At 35.0% G+C, this 21,324-nt stretch overlaps 1 protein-coding gene across 1 annotated transcript; it reads left to right on the top strand.

Annotated features, from left to right (window-relative positions):
- The first annotated feature begins 383 nt into the window (after positions 1-383).
- Positions 384-20,520, top strand: LOC126979004 (WW domain-containing adapter protein with coiled-coil homolog). The gene is made up of 10 exons (XM_050828145.1): positions 384-543; positions 661-694; positions 1,187-1,436; positions 3,399-3,722; positions 10,916-11,077; positions 12,832-12,980; positions 13,287-13,554; positions 15,595-15,731; positions 16,387-16,514; positions 17,772-20,520. Exons 1-10 carry the CDS (start codon positions 503-505, stop codon positions 17,845-17,847), a joined length of 1,569 nt encoding a protein of 522 aa, XP_050684102.1. The 5' UTR covers positions 384-502; the 3' UTR covers positions 17,848-20,520.
- Positions 20,521-21,324: the final 804 nt, after the last annotated feature.

The following is a 21,324-nucleotide window of genomic DNA, read 5'->3' as shown; positions in this document are numbered from 1 at the left end:
CTAAAATGACGTACTTTCAGCAAAATTAGCACCTGATGATAAGCGCTCTGTAAATCAATTTCACTGAAAATGCGATATTTAGAACTTTGAGAGACCAATTCCTCAATGGGTATGCATCTAATAGGGTATATCTATTAATGGTCCTAGAATAAGCGATTACAAGGCGTTTTTTGTTATTAGAATTCTTTAAAAAACTTGGAGGATTTGAGAGTGCCAATGATATGTCCATATGTACATAGAACGTCATTGATTATAAGTAATTCTTGTCCACCACAGTGTATTCAAAGATCTAACGTTGTCACATAATTTGTCTTTGGTTTAACCTCTCTGTCTATTTTCCATTGGCTCCTACTTGCACTCAAATATTTAATATTGAAGAGTGAAGTAGAATGTGACATGGCGTCCATCAAGTTAAATCACGGTCTCTTTTAAATAATTTTTTTAACAGTGGTTTGGGACTAAATTTTATTACTGAGGCCGTATAAATCGTACATTAGCATTGATGGTAATGCATGCAAGGAAACCTCACCGAATAAGCGATGGGTACGAAATAATTTCAGATGTTCGAGGCTAAGCAATCTGTATTCTGTAGATGGCGATAGCCGATTTGGTTTTTCTATATCTCGGACAAGAAGACTAAATTAATTTATTTATTTACAGGTACTTTGAGAAGCATCAGACCCATCCGTATCAGGTAAGAGATGAGCTTGATCATAAAGAGTTACGTCTTATCAATACAGAGAAATATAGTCTTTAGCAGACTGAGATGCTTCTGTACGTAATATCACATAGCGCACATTATTTTCCTTTAACAATCGACTCGAGTGGATCCCCGCTTGCGTTTAATTTGATTTTTGGGTGCTAAACACTCTTATGAGTAACTCATAAGAGTAAGCTTTACATGTTTTAATGTTACCAAATACTAGTAGTTGTACTCAAAATGCTCAATATTATTTGTCATGTTTTGTATCGAATTTGTCAATAAACTGTATCCTACACTTGAAATCATTTGTTTTGGAGGTTATGTGTTAGTCAAATGAAGAAATATTTAAATTGTTAATAATTATTATTTAAATTTATCAACTTAGAGTTGTGTTTGTAATAACAGTATTAAATGCTCATCTTGACCTTTTGAGTCATATTGTTGTAAATAATTGTCAATATTATGAGAATGTTTTTGAAACAGAAGTATACATCAAAGAGAGGAAATGAATATGTGGCAACAGATAATCGCTACACACCACTCAGATCGCCCAATGGAAATATTTCGACACATGGACACAGTGCCCATGGACATCCTGGTCACTCTGCTCACTCTCACCACCACTACCACACAGTTGATGAGCGAGGAAATGTCACAACTAGAAATTCCTATGTTCAAAAAACTTCAGACAAGGAGAGAGACAGAGACTATAAAACTAGAAATAAGTACACAGGTAAATATATCAATATTAAGTATCTTATTAACATCGTGAATGAAAATTGAATGGTTAAATAGTTTTAATAGTTGTATGTATGTAAACTATAATATCTTAATATTAAAGTAAACAGATATTATTTATTTTTCAAATCCATTAAAGAAAAGTTCCTGAATATGTCATCAAATATTTTTATAAATATTTAATATAAATGACTAATACTGAAACTATTTTCTTTAGAACATGGGAGTATAATTATTATGTGAAGTAGTAATAACAAGTTTATTTAATGCATTTGCGAAAATAGTGATAAAAACCATAGTGACATAACTCTTTAATGCAACTTATGAACAAGTTACCTTCAAGAGTGCTTCATTACTTCATACTGATTAATAGAAAGTTGAATAAACTGAAACATTGCAGTCTGAACTACACAATATTTATAAATATACTATATTCATTTGATTTGATTTAACATGCATTCATTCAACATGAATACTAAAAACTTACCAGTATTATTAAAATCAAATCACTTGCAATAATATTGCGAAATTTAATTTTAAATAAATTAACTAATAAAATTAAATAACTTATTTATTTGTGGAAACATTAGAATAGAACATAAAGCAATGCCACTCTTATATATATTTCATATTACTTCTCAGAGTGCATCAACTTCATACACATACATGAGTTAACAATTATATTTTTTCTGGGCTGCTACTTTCTACATTCATAGTTTTATGTTAATATTGGTACAAGCTCATGCAACTTGTATGCATAGCAACATTTATATGATGAACCAGAAGACTATATTTTTTTGTTAATTGACTTGGAGAAATTTCAATAACATAGAAATATTAACAGCAGTTCTTACAAGACTTTGTATATAAACATAAATAACTTAAATCTTTAATCGCTAAATTCCACCTTCAAACAACACGCCACAAATTAGTATATGAGCCCCACCATCTGGATGTGTGGTGGTCCTCCACAGTACGCCTTCCAAGGAGCTTTCTGCCACGTACTACAAAGCTGTGGAATGAGCTTCCTTGTGTGGTGTTTCGAGTATTATATGAGATGGGTACTATAAAAAAATGTATGTACACCTTACTTAAAGGCCGACAATGCTCCTGTGATTTCTCTGGTGTTGCAAGAGAATGTGGGCAGTGGTGATCACTTAACACCAGGTGTACTGTACACTCATTTGTCCTCTTTTTTCCATAAAAAACATCTTTATTTATATACTTCAACAGATCATATTAATACATTTACCAATATAAACTTAACACTATGTACAATTCTAATATAATATACTTTTAAGTGAAATGCACGGCATTGACTAATAATAATTTCAAGTAGGTTTTTTAACTTATTACAAATAAAAGTTAATGTAAAAATTAATTTAAGTTACTAGGTTTATAATTTGTCTTTAATATTTTATTTTTAAGTGAGCCAAGAGAGTCATTGAATATGTTTTTACATATATATTTGAGTGTTTTCTAGCAAGCATGTTATGCCATATTTGATCTGATATTAAATTTGATTTCTGCTAAATGTATTATGAATACTTTTAGTATACTTCAGTAATACATAAATTTAATCTCAATGAAAGCTTTATTAATCTGACCCCTAGGATTATGCTACAAATGTTGATGCTTAAGTGTACAGTTCTAGTTGATTTTAGATATTCTGGAGAAATATTCAGATTTAAATTTTTAAAGTTAAAAGTAATATCAATTTAATTAATATTTTTAACAAAATCCCTGTTGCATTCATTAAGTCAATGTCTAGGGTCACTTTTGTTCCTCAAAAGAAGTTTTGGCAAACTTTACTCATTCTCCAATTATTTTCATTATTTTGCTAGTCTGTTAGTCAGTCTAACTGTTTGATCTAGTATTAGTTCTATTTTAAGTAAAATATTCCATACATTTAGTTTGAAGTCTTATAAGAGTGTAATACCTGTAATTTTTATTTCAGAAGTCAGATCACCTAAGGAAAAGCGCATCAAAGAAAGTGAAAGGGAGAAAATTAATTATGAACGATGTGAAGCAGAAAAAAAGAGTAGGATTAGTGGCATGAACAGTAGTGTAAATTCCAGTAGCAAATATTATAAACGGAGTGCAACCACTTCTAGTGTCCCCTCCGGTGGTGAGTGGTCAGAACACATTAGTTCTTCAGGGAAGAAATATTATTATAACAGTGAACTTGAGGTGTCACAGTGGGAGAAGCCAAAGGAGTTGGACTCTAGAAAGAACTTGGCCAAAGAACACCAGCCAACATTTTCGTCATCATCTAGAAGTAGTAAGTATTTTTTGATGTCCCTTTTAGATAGTTTAAACTAAAGTATTATATTAATGATTGACATAAATTATTTCATGTAGTCAGACAAAAGCAAGCTACAGTGAATCTTCATGCGGATTAATGTTGACCATGTTATCATCATTCATCATCAGCCGGAAGACGTCCACCGCTGGACAAGGCCTCCCCCAAAGATTTCCACGACGATCAGTCCTGCCCTGCCCTCATCCAATGTATTCCGGCGATCCCACCTACCAACACTGCATCGTCCGTTGACCATCTTACTTGATATTAAGTCAAGTCTTCTCTATTGTTACAGTCAGCTTGCTTAGTAGTTGGAATCACTTTCAGAGAGCATTTCCCAAGGTTATTAAGTATAAAACAGCTCTATTTATAATTCTCAAATGTCTGAATAGGCAAGGAAAGTTGCCCCCTAAATTCAAATTCCGCTTTACAACAAAGCATACATTATAATTTTTTTAAATATACCATTTCCTGTGTCTCACATATTTTTCGTGATTTAAAGAGTAGTAGACCGACTCACTCCCAAATTCTTCATTTCCGCTTGAAAATATTATTAGCAAGCTGGACTGGTACAAATTGCCGCCTCAATGCAATTTCGTCCATTTTCTCCAAAGTCTATAACTTTGGATAGTCGATAATCGACCGACAGCTTTGATCTGATTAGCGACTGTCAGTACGGTTTCCATCAGGGTTGCTTAGCTGGTGATCTTCTTGTATACCTCACCCATAAATGGGCGCACGCGGTTGAGACGAAGGCGTCTACGGTGAGTTTGGACATAATGTAGGCCTTCGATCGGGTGTGGCTCAAAGCGCTTATAGCATAACTGACATCCTATTGACTTAGCGAGAGGTTGTGCAAATGGGTCACTAGCTTTTTGGCCTATGGGAGCATCAAGGTTGTTATTAACGGTGCATGTTCCGACTCATAAATGCTGGTGTCCCGCAAGGATGCGTGTTATGCCTTACACTGTTTTTCTGCATATCATTGATATACTGCAAATTAGCAGTATTTTGTGCTATGCAGATGACAGCAGAGGGTATGCTTCCTAAACCGGCTGTGCCAACATCTCCCGGGATAGCGTCGACGGGAACCGGAATAAACATGTGTCTGAAATCGAGACTATGCTATGCAAAGTCTCGGAATGGGGACGAAATTTAGTCCAATTCAACCTTAAGAAGTCACAAATTTGTGCGTTAACCGCACGTGCAAAGTCAAGGTGACTAGGCGTCAATATATCGGATGATGTTCAGTTCCGTGCTCACTTGGAAGAGAAGGGCCACTCTAAACAGCTTGGTGGGTACAACTATATAATGCGCAAATGCGTGAGGCCTTCACGTGGAGTACTGTTCTCACCGCTGGTCGGGCGCTCCCCAGTACATTTGACCGGATACGACGAAGAGCGGCTCGAATCAAGTCGCCTATGATCGGCGTGATTCTTTGGCTTTTCGTAGAGATGTTGGTTTTCCCCGCATATTCTACCGCATTTATCACGGGGAATGCTCAGAGGAGTTGTTCGGATTGATACAACCGGCTGAATTCCACCAACGGACATTATGTCAAAATGCTAAATATGACCCGCATCACGTTGACGTCTGGCATTCCACAAACACTTGGTTACCAAGAAATATTTTTGCCTTGTACTTGTTAAAGCCACTTTGTGGAATCAACTACCGGCTGCTGTTTTCCCGAACCGATACTTCTTAGGGACCTCCAAGAAAGCATACTACCACCTTAAAGGCCGGCAACGCTTTTCTTGTCCCCTGGATTTGCGGATGTCCATAGGCTGCTGCCTTACGACTCCCCAATATGTGAGCTTCTTGCCCGTTCGCCCCCTCTTATTGTTATATGTTATAATCAAGGCAACTGATGCCTTGATAATTACTTATTGCACAATTACTTAAATATTCATGGGCCGGCCATGTTGCCAAGAGCAACAGATCAAAGATGGACTGAAAAAATCAGAAAATGGTGTGGTCCGCCTGGGAAAAGAAATACAGGCAAATACTATGACAAGTTGGGAGGAGGAACTAAAGAAAATAGCCGGACCTCTCTGGACTCAAACAGCTCAGAATAGAGATATTTGGAGTTCTTAGTATGAGGCCTTACATGATAGGCGTTTTGTCCACGCTGTGTTAAATGATTGAATTCTCATCAGCCTTTGATAAAAATGCAAGTTTTTTGTTTTATTTAGATTCAATATTATTTTGAAGAAGTCTAAAATCACAATCAATAGACCAAGTGAATAAATGTGTGTAAAAGAAAATTTTCATTTTATTGGTTCCACTTGTAGTTTAATGGAACAAAGTCAAAGTCAAAAATATTTTATTGACATAAAATCAATAGATTGCTCGTCAACATCAATCACTAAATATACATTTTAAATACATACATATTAATTACACAAAAGTTTAAACATATACATATTTTTAAAATAATGCAGTCTAGTAAAACAATACAAGGCTGAACCATAAAATCCATAAAAAAAAACAATTATAATACTATTCAATTCCATATTGTAATATTGTTTATATAATCTTCAATACTGTAATAAGCCCTCAACGTAAGTCTGAGTTTAATAAAATAAAAATAAAAAATAAATTTAATAAAAGATTTCAATATATTTATTGATAATTCAGATACATTTTTTGGTAATTTATTGTGAAACTTAATACCATTGCATGCAAAAGAATTGTTTATTTTACAGAGCTTAGTAGAGGGCACTATAAGCTTGTAGGTATTTCTAGTGTTTATATTATGTTTGTCGCTTATTTTATTGTATAAATTATAATGTTTATGTATGGGCAGGAGATTGCTTAAAATATAATGGCGGTACATGGTCAAAATATGAATATCTTTAAATTTTTCACTTAGAGATCCTCATGGGCTCATTTGGTATATTATGGCATATACAGCTCTTTTTTCAGAAGTATGAAGACATTATTTACTTCCATTAATTTGAGACCAGCATCAGTTGCTGATGAACCATTTTAGACACAACTGTTAACAATATGTAAATATTTATAAATAGACTTTTCACAGTAATAAATTTAGCATCATACATGAAACATATTTTGGAGGTAGATAATTAAATTTACATCAACTCCCACATTTATAATTACAATATTTATTCAGCAGTAGAATTATCAGCATTAGAATATGTGTGATTGAAATTTTGTTTCAGTTGATGAAATGTGATTTGTTGAGTGGCCTTTAGGTATTATAAAGTAAATCATAGGCCCTTTATTATAGATGCATAATATAAATAATGAAAAGGGAAAATATCTTAATTTGTTCAAGTCATTATTTGTATAAATATCTAAAATACTTTCAAAATGAAAATAGGAAATTAGTAGCCACACTTACACTACACAAATGAGAGTTCTTTTGAAGTGAAGTGTTTGTGTGTCTTTCATAGCTTTTCCCCCTTTACCTTTCATCACGGCATTTTTAGATCCAGGTCGCATTCCTATTCAGCATGGAAGTGAAAAGGTTTCTTGTAATGAATTACATTTTTGATCACCTCCATTGCAAAGTTCGCAAGGAAGTCGAAACAATTTGTGGGAAAAGTATAAAAATTATAACGATATTCTGCACAGATTACAATAAAAGAATCCAAATACTTTATAGAATCATTTAATTTACAATTACGCGCTAACAAAGCTTGAAGACCAAGTGATAACTATTAATAGAAAACATTTATCTGATTTTTGCATTATTGCTAAAGTCTTTGAGAGGGTCATATATAAGCAATTGTATGCTAACTTAAAAAACACCTTTAGTCCCTTCCAACATGGATTTCTGAAAGGTAGATCTACTGTTTCTAATCTTTTACTTTTCAACAATTTTATTACTGACGCTATGGTTTGATAAAATCGACCACAATACATTAATATGTAAGCTATCTCATTCGGGAATACGGGGTGACTTGTTACGGTGGTTCTCGTCATACATAGATAATCGTTTACAAGCTGTTGTACTAAATAACTACATTTCTAGTTGGGTTCCAGTTCCTAGTGGTGTTCCCCAGGGATCACTACTTGGTCCACTTCTTTTTATTATCTATGTAGGTGATATAGATTCCTATTTTAAGTCTTCCAATTTACTTTCCTTCGAAACTAGAACTTATTACATCAAAATGTTCAGTAGTCACATATACCCGTAAGATTAACATCCTACAAACAAATTACACATTAAGAGGTCAGGTGCTCTCTAGATGCAATGGTAGGAGGGATCTCGGCGTTTACCATGACTCTAAGTTGCTATTCAATGATCACATTGATAAGATAGTTAATAAGGCTTCAAAGGCATTAGGTTTTATTAAGCGAATTTCAAAGAATTTTAATAATATTAAGACTATTAAGATACTTCATTATACTTTTGTTAGAAGTAATCTGGAATATGCTTCACAAATTTGGAATCCTACATAACGTACGTATGTTGACCGTCTAGAAAGTGTTCAGAGGCGATTTTTAAGATATCTTTGTTTTAGATTTAAGGTACCTTACGATTCTAATAGCTATGTTGATTTGTGTAAAAAGATTCACTTCTTACCACTGAAAGAACGGCGAAATATAACTGACTTTTTATTTATGTTAAAAATTATAAGCAATCATGTCGAATGCCCAGATCTGCTGCATAAAGTTAATTTTAATGTACCTCAAAAAACTCTTAGATATAGCCCTCCACTTTGTGTTCCTGCTGTTACTAGTAACTATAGGCAAAACTCATATATGGTGCGAGCGTGTAAAACAGTGAATGATGTTAGTAGATTATAAGATATTGACATATTTGCTACAAGCATTTCCAAGGCAAAGCAGTGCATAACCCTCAACTTTTTTAATTAAGCATTGTTTTTTGTTATCTGTTTAAAAGTATCTTTATTGTCATGAATTTGAGCCGAAAAATAGTGTTCACGTACATATTTTATATTACTTCTATTAGTGAAAACCTGTAATTGGCTATCTGTTACTATTTAAGTTTCTAAAGAAATTGTATTAGCTGTTGGTTTTCCTTAAATAAATAAATAAAAAATAAAATAAATCAATTTTTGATAGAGAAGAACACAGAGAATGTGCCAGTACAACTTCACAATGATAGCAGGGCAATATGTGGGCTCTTCTAAAAATCGGAGAAGATTATATACCAACAGAGTAACGGCATGATTTCACTTAGATGCGAATTCTGTCATCAATAACACAAATGATTTAACAAATAATCCTGACTAACAAATAATTTTATGGCAATAAATAAAATCGAGAATGAGTCCTATAAAGGGCTATTTTGGCGCCGACAAATGAGACCGTAGGCCATAATAACGAACAAATAATGTCAGGCATGAAGGGGAATGTTGTCGAGTACATCTCAGTAGACAATGTTATTGACACTGAACAGGGACATGTTATCCTATAGAGCTTATCAACTCTATATTATTATCAAGATTGCCTTGCCGTAAGTTGATGCTGAAAGCTAGTGTTCCAGTCCTGTTGATGCGAAATCTTGACGCACCAAGGCTATGTAATGGTAATAATAGATAATACCCTTTTATTCAGACAAAAAAAACGAAATCTAATACATTAAAATACATTACACTAAATGCTTAATTGTTTACGTCTGTATGCCTCTGGGCAAAGGCCTCGCCTGTTTCTCCTCCACTCTTCTTTATTTGCTGTTAGTCGAGTCCAGGTTCTTCAAGCCAGTTCCCGTCATCTTCCCACTTTGGCTCCTTGGTTTACCTTCAACCTTTTATATTGTGCTGCGTTGAGTGCCCAAGTTTGGCAGCCATTGGTAATATACATGCATTAAACAGTCTGTTTGTTTTTTAGGATAGCTTTTTGGAACCAGAACCTTGTCCATACATTTCCAATTCTACTATAAATTTCCTTATTAGATCAATGTTGAAGAGATATTACTTCACCATTAGTATACATACTAGAAAGTCTATGTTGACATTTACATTTAATTCCATAAAAGCTTTTCCGTTAGTCAAAGCTTTCGTTTTTTTTGCATTCATTGACAACAGTCCCACATCTCTGCTAGCTGTATCAAGTTCTTTGACCATGAGCTGCAATTCATCTTTAGTGCTGGCAAAAATTAATGTGTCATCTAGAAACCTCGGGTGGGAGAGCATTCCTCTGTAATAATTATTATGTAACAATATTTTTATGGACTTAAATTACTATCTAATATTGAATTACTATGTGAAATCAAGCATCAAATTAATTTCAAACTCTGATGTAACCGCAAGAAACAACAGGTTGATTTGCAATTGTCATAACGACATTTTATTTATTGTTTCCATTCCTATAAATGGCTAGGTGCAGCTTTAAGTAGCCAGACTATTGGATGATTGATCCCATAGACTATTCAGATAAAATTAGCACGAAATCATTTATAGTAACATAGACAATAAACGTTTTCTTGCTAATGTAGACATTAGATTGAGTTACCAGTCGACGTTTCTGAGGACTTGTTAGGACATTTTTGTTCCTAACGAAACTTTTTAAATATAAATAAAACATAAGAATTTTCTGATCTATCTGCAGAATACTGCACACATCGAATGAAAATTGAAATCCAAATCTGTTTGTAAAATAATAAATATTTTGTCGGGTGGTTAAAAAGTTTGTGAAATGTGCTATTACAATATGCTTGATGCCACGTGTATACGTTATGTAATCGTTGATTTCCTTGGGGGTGATCTATGATCCATATGATTTGTGCACCACTGCGCTAATCGCAAAACATGAAGGCGTTTTAAATTAAAAATCCATTGTTTTGCTGTTTTTATAATACCGTCTCTTCGCGTGCCGTAATGGCTTATAAGCCCCGCCCACTAGTTTAAGTTGCGCTATTTTGAAGCTTCCATGTTTTATATGCGTTCCCTTTTTCGGTGATATAACGTCTTCAATATCAGGTAAATATTACAATCATACGTTATTGTCCAATTTATCCATAAAAACATCATAGCAGGACAAAAACAGCTGGTATATAGGCTCACCACGGAATTAAATTTTCTTCTTTATTACGTTCATCTCAACTAAAACCTTACTAATGTACTTAAGTATAAATTGTGCTTAATTTGTTTGACTATCGATATCGATAGTGGGATAGTGGGCCTTGATTAAGTGCGACATAAAATTAGCGTTACTTATCACAACATGTACTACTTTAGATCGTGAGAAACGTTCCCGTTCGAGATCACGACGGCGAGAGGCTGAGAAGGCTAACAAACGGGCTAACAACACAACTGATCGGTACTGGACCGGGTCTAGAGAGAACGTGGTCAAACGCAAACGGACGAAACATGGCTCGCATGCAACCCATGATGGTAAAGGTAAGCACGTGTATTTATTTATAACTGACCCGACAAACGTTGATCTGCAGATAATAAAAAAAAATATTTAGAGATTTTGCCAATAATATTACAAAACTCAAAATCAAGAATTATTTCGCAAAAAATGCTCCCTGTTGTTATAATAAAATTGTTTCACAGCAGAACTTCCCATTTGACACGTAATTTATATTAAGATGATTCCTTGATATTATGTGGATAAACCACCTAATTTGATTTTTGTATACTTAGATATTATAAACCCTCCATGATGCGTTCAAGAACCGCATATTGTGACCACCATAAACATATACTGGTTTTAGAACAAATTTCTTATCTGTAAATATCTTGTTATTAATAAAAATAATAATATAGATTTTGATAATATTTCATTCAAATTTCGAATGTCTCTGAAAAACAAACATATTTGATATAACGTCTATTCTAATATCAGTTTAGATAACGTTTATTTCCAAATGAAATGTCAATGCGCATTTAAATTTGTCAATTAATGTTGCACGTATTAAGATATCGAACGATATGATAGTTGGTGCTGACTCTAGTTTGTCTCTGAATTAAAAAAAAAAGCTATGACAGCTGCGAGAAAACTTTTCAGTACCGCCATTATCGGTTAAATTTATGCTGGTAATAATGTGCGGCTCCTGAATGCATAATGGAGGCTTGTGATATGTGGTTAGATAAAGTAGGTAGTATACGTAACTGTACCTGATCAGGCATACAAACAATCTTGTTTATGTACAGCCACATAAATGACTATAATTGGTCCAGCTTCTTACTAAAGAAGATATCGCCTCATAGGTGTCTTATAGATCGATTGATACGCCTTGCCCATTACAATCCAGTGACGCTCCGGATTCTTGAAAAGCCTAAAAATTCTGGACGGCACTATAAATTGCGCTCGTCAACTTGAGACATAAGATGTTAAGTCTCATTTGCCCAATTATTTCACTAGATATGGCGACCTTCAGACCGAAACACAGTAATGTTTACGCATTACTGTTTCACGGAGGAAATAGGCGTCGTTGTAGTACCCATAATCTAGCCGGCAACTCGGGACTCGAACCCGCTACCTCTTGGGTTCCGTCTGAGCGTTTGTCCATTGAGCCAACCGCTCGAGTGACGTATTGTTCGTAAATCTTGGTATGTTTTGTTCAACTCTCAGGTTGTGGCTCCATATGTAGGATCCACTTTACAGTTGATAACCTGTTCAATCTCAATAATTGCATATTAGGAAATTGACTTGAGATGTCGTTTTTTCAAATTTGAACAATTTGTTATTTTAAAAGTATATCATTTATCACTTTTAAATAAGAAGGAAGATAAACTGAGACTCACTGAGATATACATATTTGCAATGCTTTCTATCTTCGGTAGTCGAAGCAGCAGCCCTAGCACCAAATGACGTATGTTGAACAAGGAGTGTCGAAGTAAGTTGCCCAAGTTACTTAGGGTTATTTTATTAGGACGCTTGCCATCCTGGCGATTTGGCTCTACAACAGCAGGTGTATGAAGAGTGGTAATTTTTTTTCGAATGGCTTCATTAATGCCGGCGTGACCATTTATACTGCATGTCTATTTTAGACAGGATAGCTCGATAAGTTTGAATGTTATGTCGTAATCGATTATGTTAAAATTATTTACGTTCTTATTTGTACTGAACTTTTAGGGAGGTCCACGATTAAGTGGATGACTTTTTAAATAAAATGATGTTGAAGATTTTATTTAATCTGTTACAGATGGGCACCATTCACTGCATGATATGGACATATCCCCGGGCAGAAGTACATCGTTATCGGATGGCTCGTACGGTCATCGCGAGTCCACACAGCGCATAGAACCTAGCACCGCTCAGCCTGGTGTCGCCTTCGATAATTCCAACCAGGTGGTCAGTATTATGTATATGCCGCTTATGTGGTTATTGTGACGACCTGTATAGCCGAGTCGTTAGCGATTCTACCTACGAAGCTAGAGGTCCCGGGTTCGAATCCTGGTAGGTGCAAGCACTTATATGATGAGTGTCATGTATGTTTATATGTATTTATGTATGTTTATTGTATTAAATATATCGTTGTCGTGTAACTCATATCACAGGCTATATATAAATTTGTGTAAAAGTGTGTCAATATTATATTATTATTGTGTTAAATACTATTTTCTGCATTATAATGATAATGTACTGTTCTCCAATCAGAGCGGCCCCCACCCGGCAGCTGCAGCGCCCCGTGTGCTGGGTACGCCAGTGTCCGCGGGCGGCTCGTACTGCGCGGTGAACACAGGCGCGGTGGCGGGCGCGGGGCCGGCGGGGGTGGCGGCGGGGTCGCTGGGGGCAGGCTGCAGCTCGTCCCCCGCACGCTCCGACACCCCGCAGCGGGACGCGGGCCCGCCTACGCCGACACACTCGGAGAGCATCGACCCACACGCGCCGCCGCTGCATCTGGAGAACGCCTTACCGAAAAAAAGTTAGTTCTCCCCCCCTCCCTAATCTTATGGAATCGACTAAAATTGCTACATTGTGTGTCCTCTACCGCATTTATCACGATTCCGAAGAGCTGATTAGGTGTAACAGCTCAACAAGTTAGGATTTCATCCCCACCATCTGGTTGTGTGGCAGTCACCAAAGTGCGGTTTTACAAAGACGATACGACATGGGTGCCTTCAAAAAAAGCGCGTACATCTTCCTTAAAGGCCGGCAACGCTCCTGTGTTTCTCTGGTGTTGCAAGAGAATGTGGGCGGCGGTGATCACTTAACATCAGGTGGCTCGACCCGTACGCTCGTTTGTCCTTCTTTTTCCATAAAAAGAAATTGTCTTAATGAAGAAAACAACATTGATTTTCAATATAATTTATAAATAGCAAAGATATTCTACAATTTGTTATAAAACTTTTGATTTGGTGACTGGGTGACATCATAAGAGACGAAAAGGCAAAGGCAATATACATCCGTGTCGATAGAAATTGTCAAAAATAGACACACGCAATCATTAAACACGTTCTGATATTTCTGGTATTTGTAAAAAAATATTAAGAATAGTTAGTAGAAAGTAATTACTACATATTGAAATGCCACGCACCTATCAAAGAAGGAGCCTAAGGATGCGCTTGTGCGCAACTGTATCTCAGTTGCGCTCAATTACTTTCTATGACTAAACTATTCAAAAATAAACATAAACTAAGAACCAGTTAAAATTAAATGACTCAATGTAAATGTAACCAACCCCATACCAATGTTTCAAAATAAACTTACACACTTCAGAATAATAGTATGTTTTGTTTCAATATTCTTTTTGGTTACCAAAATGGATAATTGTTTCAAATATAAAACTTCATTTGACTTTTCAACTTTTCCTGCAAGTAATTTTTTAATTGCCTACTATAGTGATTATGTGTTGCATTAATTGAACATTATTTATTTCACTACTTTATAATATTTTAATTAAATTCTTTAAGCAATAAACAAGTAACTTGTGTTTGGAGTAAACAATATTATATTTGGAATAAAAAAATACGATCGACCCTTAATTTTTACCCCAGCAAAGATTATTAATATAAAGATCAGAAAATAAAATTTTTATAACATCTATTTAGCAATACTAAAAATATGTGGTCTATAATTAACTGTAAGGGTATTCACATATTTTTATGGCATGCAATAAGAAGGAAATTAGATTTTCGATTGGCATTATAAAAGTAGGGGTGTTTTTTTTTTAAATTTCAGTCGGTTCGATTCCCAGACGAGGCAAGTAATTCTTAGAAAATCTTTGAATCATAAAGTCATCTTTCAGTAAAATAGCCTATCTTCGATATTTAAGGTACTTTCCCTTCATGTCCCATAACTTTGAGACACCCTGTATACCCCGAAATAATATATTGTATTTGTTTTTTAATTTAATAATAATGTTCTTATCAATAATTTGACGTATTTGATAACTTTTCGGATGTAAATAATCAAATTTAATTATTTTTAAAATCATGCAATATACGCTATTGTAGAAATGAAGTTAATTTCCTTCTTATTGCATGCCATAAAAATATGTGAACACCCTTACAGTTAATTATAGATCATAACTTTGGGACACCTGTATATGCCGGCTGTTCAAACGCACCATTTTGTGCGGGTATTCTGTGACGTCAGAGTCTATGTCAACAATCTATATTATATTAATAAATATATAGCCGATTTTTCCTTTTTATTGCATTTTAATTATTTTTTTCTTAATAGTTGTTTTAATTTTAGTGTTTTTTGTTTTAAACTTCCGATGAGTCATTAAGGACGATACCATTATGCTTTACAAATTATTTCACGCACTCCTTAAGCTATTAAATTCCCCACTCACCTTCCAGCCCACAAATAAATAGCTATATAATAGGACAATCATGTAATTACTGTGGTCAAAACATGTGCTGAAATCACAGAAGAAATATAAATCTATGATATGAGGATATATTAAATGGATGAGCAAGTCAGAGAAACCGTGGAACTTATTTCTCTTTTATTTCAGAATGCTTGGGCAGCTACTCCTCCGTGGTGGGTATTCAGCAAGCAATACCTATGCTAACGCCATCTCTGGTCAACTATGTGCGGAGTGATTTGATCGGACACGTCACTGGTTGGCCGGCGGACATACTAGAGAAACAGGTCTGTTGAACTATCAGTTAGGTAATATATATTACATACAAACATTAATCATCAGCCGGAAGACGTCCACTGCTGGATAAAGGCCTCCCCTAAAGAATTCCACGAAGTTCGGTCCTGCGATGCCCTCATCCAACTTATTCCGGCAAACCTGACCAGATCGTAGGCCCATCACGTGGGGGGGCCTACCAAAACTGCGTCTTCCGGTACGTGGTCACCATTCGAGGACTTTACTGCCCCAACGGCCATCTGTCCGTCGAATTATGTGCCCTGCCCAATGCCACTTCTGTTATATAAATACAAACATCAGGATTAGTAATCGCCAACATATCAATTACTAAAACCTTCTCCCAAACACGCAGTATCTTTTGGTATAAGTCCAATCGGTTCAGTAGTTTTCTGTATAACCGAACAAAAAAATTGTTAATTCACTTGCTGATATTTATATACCCCAAGTAGCAATATCGAACCGTCTAGTAGGTATTTACTTCAACAATCTAAAGAAGTTGCAAATAAGGCATTTCCTTGACCAAAACCATAGACCTTACAGTGTCACCGTTTCCAAAAACGCGTTTAAAAAATTATAGACACCCGTCCCACCGGGGTGTGAAGACTTAAAAATAAATATTACCTTTATAAACCTATTTTTTATTTATAGGCAAATAAATACACAGAAGAGGCGTATCAAATGAGTTGCTTGCAGTGTACACGCGTGTCGGCTGAACTCAAGTGTTCTAGAAGTATAGTGCGGCATACAGAGATACAGGCTACATTGCAAGAGCAGAAGTAAGAATGATTTGTTATGTCAATATATCATAAACATATGAATAAACTAGACGTTCCCGCCCGCTTCGTTGGGCGTATTTTAAATATAGATCAAATTTTATTCATCTTATTACAAATACAAACCATCTAGGATAAATTTCGCATCGATTGGTGGTAGTTTCATGTCGATACGATCAGTGGCTTAGGCATGAAAGAGCCTCAAACAAAGACCATTTTCATTATATATATATATAAAATCCTGCTAAAACACTAGTTCACAGACAGCTGTCGCACAGGTTTCTGTTCTAAGGCAATATAATTGAATATATATTGCTACAAGTCCTGACTATCCTATTAAATAATTAATTAACACATAATCAAAATTGCTGGGACTACAAACTATAAATTTTAAACATTGTTTCTTTAAATCATGGAATGCATTAGGAAAAACCTAATGTAGATTTCAGCTGTAAGGTTATATAACCCGCTGTATGAAAATCCAACATTTTCAAAGTAAAAATTGAAATGTGTATCGCCGTTTTCGAAAATATCACCACTTGGGGGTCGAAATACTAACTTACGACTTGTTAAGAGCGTTTCCTTAACTGTAATGATTCAAGCAATAGTGAAGCGTTAGATAAACCAATACAAAGACAACTCCTGTAGTGAATACTCACTAATTATAATCATTACTCCACTCAAAATGTGTTTCGTAACAGTGTCGCCACAAGATGCAGAGTATCGTTTCCATTGACGTGATATGAATAATATAAATTGGAATCCGTTTTTCATGATAATTTAAGATAATAAGTCGAGGAAAAAGTGTTTTCGCAAATAGTGTATAAGCTTATAATAGATTGGCTTAAATATTAATGTCTGGCTGATTTTGATGACATAGAAAAGGTTACATTGCAAAAGAAGAAACAAAATATGGTTTCCAAATTGAAGTAAATTTAATAAAGAATTTCATACATTTTGAAATGTTTATGGACCTAATTCAGTGTCAGTAAAAGTAGCACAAAGATAATTTTTTTCTCCTTGCTACAGTCGAATACGAATTGAAATAACAAATTTTTTATTAATAACGTTAATGTCAATAGATTCTCAGCTTTGAAGTTATTTTTACAATAACTCAATATTTGACCTTTGCTCTTATCCTGAATAAATAATAAATGTTTGGAACGTTCTATGTAACACATGTTATTTTTAATTTGGCGCCTAGTAATCTTTATATTTTTCCTACTAAAAAATTATTTATTAATTAATCATATATTTCAGGATTATGTACCTTCGGCAACAGATTTCGCGGCTTGAAGAGCTAAAGTCGCAGAATTCCTTTATGTCGGAAGACTAGGGGTTAAGATGGGGGGCTCCCCCGCAAGCCCCCCAGACCCCCCAGAGCCCTCCCTTGTATTCACATTATCTGTATGCACTGTAAGTTGCATACAGCGTGAATCGCTCTGGTGGGGTCTCAGATATTTGAGTTTTGTACTGAGTGTTTCATTAACCTATAGTCTAAACTCAAATTTATCTGAAGACGAACCGAAAGTTCTATAATTACATCACATTGTACGGGTCGACAGTACGTCGTTTCGTTGTTGTTATGAAGTGACAGATGCGTATGAAGCGCTGCCTCGTTCCAGCAGAAGCTACAAGTGCTTCAGGCTTACATTATTGATTCCGCTATGTGTGTGTGAATGTGGCTGTCACTTCAACAGAGGACTATAGTGATGTGTTTGTTGCGAATATGATCTATTTTTATGAAACTTGTAATTTTATTATCGACGTTTAAAAAACTAAAGTACACAACAAACGTGAGCGAAAACAGAACACACAAGTGGCAGTTGTGAGTTCATTAAGTTTTAACAACTCAGCAATTATCAAAACAAATATAGATGAAAGTTTCTTAAACTTACTACAAGTAACAGTAGAGTAGTAGGTAGCACAACGAACAAAATTAATTATAACATATACTTACACGAAAATGGAATAAATATAATAGACATTGCTATGGAACATTCATTAGAAGTGATTGATAATAAAATTAATAAACGTCTAATGACATGAATACTACAGTCGTCTAATATCCCTTGTCTTGCTTATTCCATGGAAATATATTACAGTGATCGAAACCGGTATCTCAAATATTTTTGTAAATCAGAAAAAAGTAATATATAAACACGTACAACTAGTGACACAATAATTAAAGTCAAAGTCAAATAAACTTTTGCAGTCACATGATTTTATTAAATTTAATGAATTAAATACTTTGACTATTATACTAGTAGTTTCATGCCTAAATTTGAATGAAACTGTACACTTTGATTATTGATTCGGCTTGTTCAGATGAATTAGACTTAACTAGTTCTTTGAATAGTAATATTAGAAAAAACAAAGTGAACTTTAGTTTTTTAAATATTGATTATTGTAAGTCGTAGTTTGTAAGTAGTGTGTGACGTTGCGGCTCCACTGGTTTAAAAAGAAACATTAAACCCTTTTGCCGTACCGTTAGTTTCATTAACTTTTAAGTGTATGTGGTTAATTATCAGATGTAAGTGTAACGTGTGTGTAAAGTAAATTATTGATATGGTAATTCTATTAGATGAATGTTAATTAAATGAGCCTTGCACGTGTTAAATAATATTGATTGATAACCACTCGATTCCACAAGTATCGAGCGCTCATGTAAATCTGTAATAGTCGTGTGTTTGTAGTCGATGCGTTTTCGGTTCGAGCACGAGTAACGCCCTGCCAAGTTAATAGTAGACTTAATTACTTTGTCGATTGTATCATATGCTAAATTATTGGAAATAAGTACTGTGATATTCACTTCACTTCGCACACGACCTGTTCAAGTGATTCTGTGTGAGTGTGTATTTCTGCCCCTGAACATGCAATAGTTAATATAAGTGCACTGATTTGATGATAAGTAATGGAAAGCGCGCAGAACAACATCCTTGTGTGACAATCTTGTACATAATTATTCGTTGCTAGTGCTTATTAATAAGTCGTAGTGTAAGCGGGTATTGTAAATTCTTTTTTATTTTCACTTTTTTTGTAGCCCAGGATATGTGGGAAGGTTTGAATGTACTTGTTTTTCTTTTCTTCACAGTAATATTAATAAAAACTTGGGAAGGCAGTCAGTAATGAGTGATATTGCAAAGTCAATATGCACCCATATTTGAAGTATCGGACCTTGTCTAAGAAAATGCACAAATACTGAACTTACACAAGTATATTTTAGAACTTATTCTGCGCTAAGTAGAGTCTAATAATTTGGAGTCCATATATATAATCTGATCCATATAAATGAGTATGCGAGATAGATTGCTCCCTATAATTTAGTTTGTTTGATGAATTATGTTTGTAATTTGTTTAACACAATTATTAAATGATTCTTTTTCATTTGAACCTCATAGTTATGCTTTGTGTAAGGCTGTTAATTGTAACTGATACATTTTTTGCCTGATCACTAAAATAGTTTAGAAGAAAACTGTTTTGTTTTTCATGTAAATATTATTGTTTATTGAAAATTATTTTGTAATTTGTTATGCAACCCATAAGATACTGTTGAAGTTTTCGATACAATGTATCATCATGGGTCGAAACCAAAAGTTTTAAGTTAGGTTAAGTTTTTTTTTTATTAATAATAGTTTTTAAATAACAGGAAATATTGTCGCTTGTTCATATCTGAGCACTTTAAATCAGTCAAGTAAATGGCTTTGAAAATACGTTAATGTGAGACATTGAACTAATTCCTGATGCATTAATCCGGTCCACATACACATTGTACAGGCAGACGGTGCAAAACTAGGTTCGCAATATCCGTGTGGGAGATGCATGTCGATATTATGTGAGTGTGTATGTCATTGTATAAAGTTCACGAATTACATTCATATAGTGCCCTGTCCCCTAGCACCGAACACGTCTTACTGCTTTTAATTGTGAGCCGTATTTAATGTTTATTTCAAATATTGTTCCACTTACAAAGTTTTAACCAGTTCTAAATAAATCAAATTTCAAATAACTTGTTGTTTCATATTGATATTACCCTTTTGCAAATCACCGGCCCCATTTTTTTTATGGAAGAGGAGGACAAACGAGCTTACGCGTCACCTGATGTTAAGTGATCACCTTCGTCCACATTCTCTTGCAACCCCAGTAATGACAGGAGCGTTGCCGGCGTTTAAGGAAGACGTACACGTATTTTTTGAAGGAACTCATGTCGTATCATCCTGTAAACACCGCACAAGGAAGCTCATGCCACAGCTTGTTTGTACGTGGAAGAAAGTTCCTTGAAAACTGCACTGTGGAGGAACTCCACATATCCAGACGGGGAATTATATTCTAATTTGTAGCGTGTCTTGCGAAGGTAGAATTGGCGGCAGAAATCGGGTGAAACAGCTCTTCGGAACAAATGGTTCGAGCTGATACTGGGCTGCGCTAGACCAGAGATGACAGTAATACTACATATGTGCCCGGACCTGCGCTGTGTAGTGAGCTGGCTATTGCCGTGTTCGTTAGACAATTTACACATCTAGATAGAGTCACTTACTGTTAGACGACCAAGGTTGGTATGCTGCGCTCATTGAGGAAGCTCCCGGAAATACTCCCGGGAAACCTAAATGATGGAAGTTATGAGAAAAGGCCTTCGCTATATCCAGGCCAACTGCCAGGCCTTCTCCCTTGTTTTGATTAGCCGCCGCCCATCTATGTATTAGGTATACCGAAGGTCGCTCGCCGTCCGACCTTGGCATAACCGTACTATCGGTCGTTGATCCACTGGTGACCCTCTAAGTTTACCTAAGAGCTGGCGGTTAATTAAGCTCTC

The sequence above is a fragment of the Leptidea sinapis genome, chromosome Z, assembly GCF_905404315.1.
Source record: "Leptidea sinapis chromosome Z, ilLepSina1.1, whole genome shotgun sequence".
In the NCBI taxonomy this organism is placed as follows: domain Eukaryota; kingdom Metazoa; phylum Arthropoda; class Insecta; order Lepidoptera; family Pieridae; genus Leptidea; species Leptidea sinapis.
This window is presented reverse-complemented; position numbering and strand designations above follow the sequence as displayed.